The sequence below is a fragment of the Morone saxatilis genome, unplaced genomic scaffold (genome assembly GCF_004916995.1).
Source record: "Morone saxatilis isolate NCDOM2014 unplaced genomic scaffold, NCSU_SB_2.0 Contig6, whole genome shotgun sequence".
Taxonomy (NCBI): domain Eukaryota; kingdom Metazoa; phylum Chordata; class Actinopteri; family Moronidae; genus Morone; species Morone saxatilis.
In genome coordinates, this window is record NW_023340206.1 from 3,008,245 (window position 1) to 3,012,002 (window position 3,758).

The 3,758-nt window shown below is 46.0% G+C and overlaps 1 protein-coding gene across 1 annotated transcript in view; it reads right to left on the bottom strand.

Annotated features, from left to right (window-relative positions):
• The window catches only part of pard3ba (par-3 family cell polarity regulator beta a), a gene marked incomplete in the record, with an annotated part of 136,360 nt that overhangs the window by 112,415 nt on the left and 20,187 nt on the right, over positions 1-3,758 (bottom strand). Inside the window, 1 exon segment of the mRNA XM_035678052.1 lies at positions 2,508-2,685. Within this exon segment, the coding sequence (XP_035533945.1) occupies positions 2,508-2,685 (178 nt within the window).

The following is a 3,758-nucleotide window of genomic DNA, read 5'->3' on the forward strand; positions in this document are numbered from 1 at the left end:
GAAGAGGTCCCACTGGGGTAAAGACATGGTTGGGGGGGGGGGGGGGTCTGGAATTAGTCCATTCACGCTCGGCTAGACCCTGGGCATGCTAACAGGCTACAGTGCTAATCTAGTTAGAGCTGGAAGCCATGCAGACACAGGGAGAGCACGGCGGAGGGTGGGGATAGAGGAGGTATCGAGTGGGGGTGAGGGGAGTGGTGATGGGTCAGGGTCTCGAGGGCCGGATGGGGAGCTGGATGGCAGGTGGTTAAAGCTGAATAGTAGAGTAGGGAAGAAATTACTGGCTGAGGGGGCAGATGATGGGGCATAGGGCAAAAGCGGGCAGAGGGAGAGGGATGGCAAAGGGCAGGTGTGTGTATTATGTGTGTGTATTGGGGGGGGGTCAGACTGGTTTTTTTCTACAGCCAACAGATGGAGAGAGGAAAATGAAAGGGGTGATGGGGTGGCCCGGTGATTAGACAGACCCTTGTTGAATCACATCCAGCTCATTTAATCCTTAATGTGTGTCTCGTCAGTGGCACTGAAATAGAAAAGAATGTCCTGTACAGACAGAAATCATGCTCTACATTATTTACAGTGAAATGCATCTATAACCAGAACGCACTGCGGCCCAGACAGAGGACACATATTTCCCCAGAGGCTCCCTCAGGCGTCTCACTGACTAGTCTTGTGATGTTTCCCACTGGAGATGCACCATGACCCAGTAACTTGTTCACTTGATTTCCTGACTATAAAAAAAAGTTTGTAAAAAAAAAAAAATACCTCTCCTTGCTCATATCATTTAAAAGCATTTTTATATCCTCACCTGCGCATACTGTGCAACCGTCACTCTCGCTTACCTTTCAGCATTTGCCTTGTGGATGTGACCTAGATCGAGTCACTGAACTGCTGGCAACCTCAGAAGTGTTTTGCGTTTTTTTTTTTTTTGGCTGACCCTAACCTCTGACTTAACAAGTAAACATAGAATTCCCCCGCAGGAGTTAAACAGACAAAGAAGATAAAAACAACGTTCATAACTGCAACACTCTCCTCGTAAAACGTGATCGTTTAACAGACATGGGATCATTTGTTAGAGCTACTCGGTGGTCGTGTTGTGGCTCTACTGCACACTTAAGACTGCTTGGCGTTTTAAGCTTTCCTGCTGTTGCACTCGCAGATAAAAATCGCTCCGACAGCTAAATAGCGCAAGGAGTGTAAGTCAGAGAATAATAAACAAAATAGAGTTTAAAAAAAAAGGGTTGTAATGGCTGAGAGGGGGAATGATGTAAACGTTGCTTGTCTAGCAGATTTAACCAGGTTGTCCTAAATCAGGTTTGGGCTGGATATAACAATAATAATGTAATATATCCGCATCATTTATAAATCCACTGCGTTTCACTCTTTATTTACCATTCAGCGAGAGAAATGACATCATTCTGATCATATTTTGAACCTTTACTGAATTGCGTTAGCTGTCATATTTGATCAGCGTCACCACTCTATTCTGTCTGTCTGCTTGCTGTCTTACCTGAGGTCTAACTGCACTCCATAGCAGACAGGTTGTGACTGGCTCGGCGTCACTACGTTACATGACATAAAGTGTACAACAGGAGGCTTAGAATAAGTTTGGTTATGGGATTCACTCGCTACATGCACATCAGCCCCGGATTCGCTTGGTCATATTAGAAAGTGACGACTGAATAATGAGTTAAGCATTCATTTATCAAGATATTTACTATTTCAGAAGCAGAGTCGGAGTATATCCATCACCTTAATGGCGCACAGAGGGACGCTTTTGTCAGTATGAGAATAACAAAGTGACAAAGACAAAATGAAGGAGCAGCGTGGCTCTTATTAATATCATGATCATCATGTTGTTCAGTCAAATACCTTAATAGACTTCCCCTTGTGAAAGTGTGACTTCACAGCTGAATATAAAGCAGTGGAAGTGTAGTCCAGCCGGTGTCAGTAAATGGTCTGACGTACAGAGATAAACTGGAAGGAGCAGAGCTTAGCAAATAGTCAGTATATTTATATAAAGACCCTGATTCGCTGCCTTTGTGGCTCTCGGTGTGAGCAACGTGTGAAGACAAGAAGAAACTAAGTAAAGAACGTTAAAGTGAGGACGACGACGTCAACACGCGTCAACACCGCATCTGTTTTCACACGCCATCACGTTACTCTTTATACAGTAAAGCTTCCAGCTGTTCCATTAATGTACTTTCTGACTCTCTTTTCGCATACAGTCACACACCTACAGACACACGCGCGCACCTCCCGCCGTCTCACCGTGATATACTTTCTCACATGCACAAAAATTGCGAAAGTGTTGATTGAGCATTGCTTTGGCGTTTGAGATTTTTCGCAGACTTACATTTCAAACTGCACCCAGAACCGGGATTTTTGATTCTAATGAATTAAAATCAGCTCTAATTGAGGGATAAATGTATTTTTTTTATGAGATGAAGCGAAAACCTTGCGCTGAAAAACTAAAAAACAAGAAAACATTCACAGCAGATCACACATACTGCCTTTGAGGATGGCCTCGTTGACTTCAATCTCTCCTTTGGTTGGCTCCTGATACTGCAGGTGGGGCTGGTAGTGGAAGAGTTCGGGGCTGGGGGCGTCGCTGGAGAAGCCGTTGGACATGATCTCTCTGGGACTGTCCGCCCTCTCAGGCTGCGCTTCGTCGAACACGGCCACCAGCTGGAAGAGACACAAACAAGCCGGGCTCAAACTGTGTCCTAAATACACTTAAATATTAAAACATAATGTGCAACACGCTCTCAAATGAACAAGCTTTCCTCCAGATGAGCATGACAGTATAAACAATGAGATTCCTGGCACATGAACAAGCTGGAAGACACGCAGCCAGGTTATATAGCGTCTCCGCTGTGCCATGATCACAGTGAGGCTTTTATGTGATTTATCTTGCCAACAGTGGGGAAGCAACCTGCTTCATTCTGCCAAGTGTGCAGATGTGTGTGTGTGTGTGTGTAGGCAAGCAAACAGAGCTGGATTCACAGCTCATTCGCTCTCAAACCTCTTACGGTGCATAACACGCCGGCTGATGCCACTTCTGCAGCCCAACAACTTTCTTCTTCTTGGAACAAAGGGGGAGAGAAAAAAAATCGGACCGATGATTGTGCAGAGGCCGGTTCAGAGGAGTTAACAAACACACACACACACACACACGGCGGGGTGAGGTGTGTATGTATGAAATTAGCAGTCAAATGAGATCTGACACGAGAATGAGAAGCTGTCAAACACAATGACACGGCTGCCACAATGAGACGGCGGGAAGAGACGGGGGCGGCCAAATGAACAGGGGATGGAGGGCAGAGGAACGACAAACAATGCTAATTGAGACAGGGACATGATGGCAGATAGAGCGAAGGGAAATGTGTGTGTGTGTGTGTGTGTGTGCTGACTGCGGGACTGTGCCATCGTAGGCTACGTGGTTTGATAAATGGATGCGTGGCGGCGTGACGCTCTCATTAGACGGTGCAGGCGAAGGAAATGACCACTTAATGAAAAGCAATAACCGCAATGGAACGAGGGATGGAAATAAAACAACAGACGAGTGGAGGACGTCAATTAACAACAAAGGAGCACGGAGGCTGTGTGTGTGTGTGAGTGTGTGTGAGTGTTTACGTGTGTAAACAATAAGCATGGAGGAGGCGACAAAATATGTATCATCCATCACGCTGTGACGCCGCCTCTCACCTCAACCTCCCGTGATTCAATATCCTCATGACACCTGGTCGACGCCATGCAAA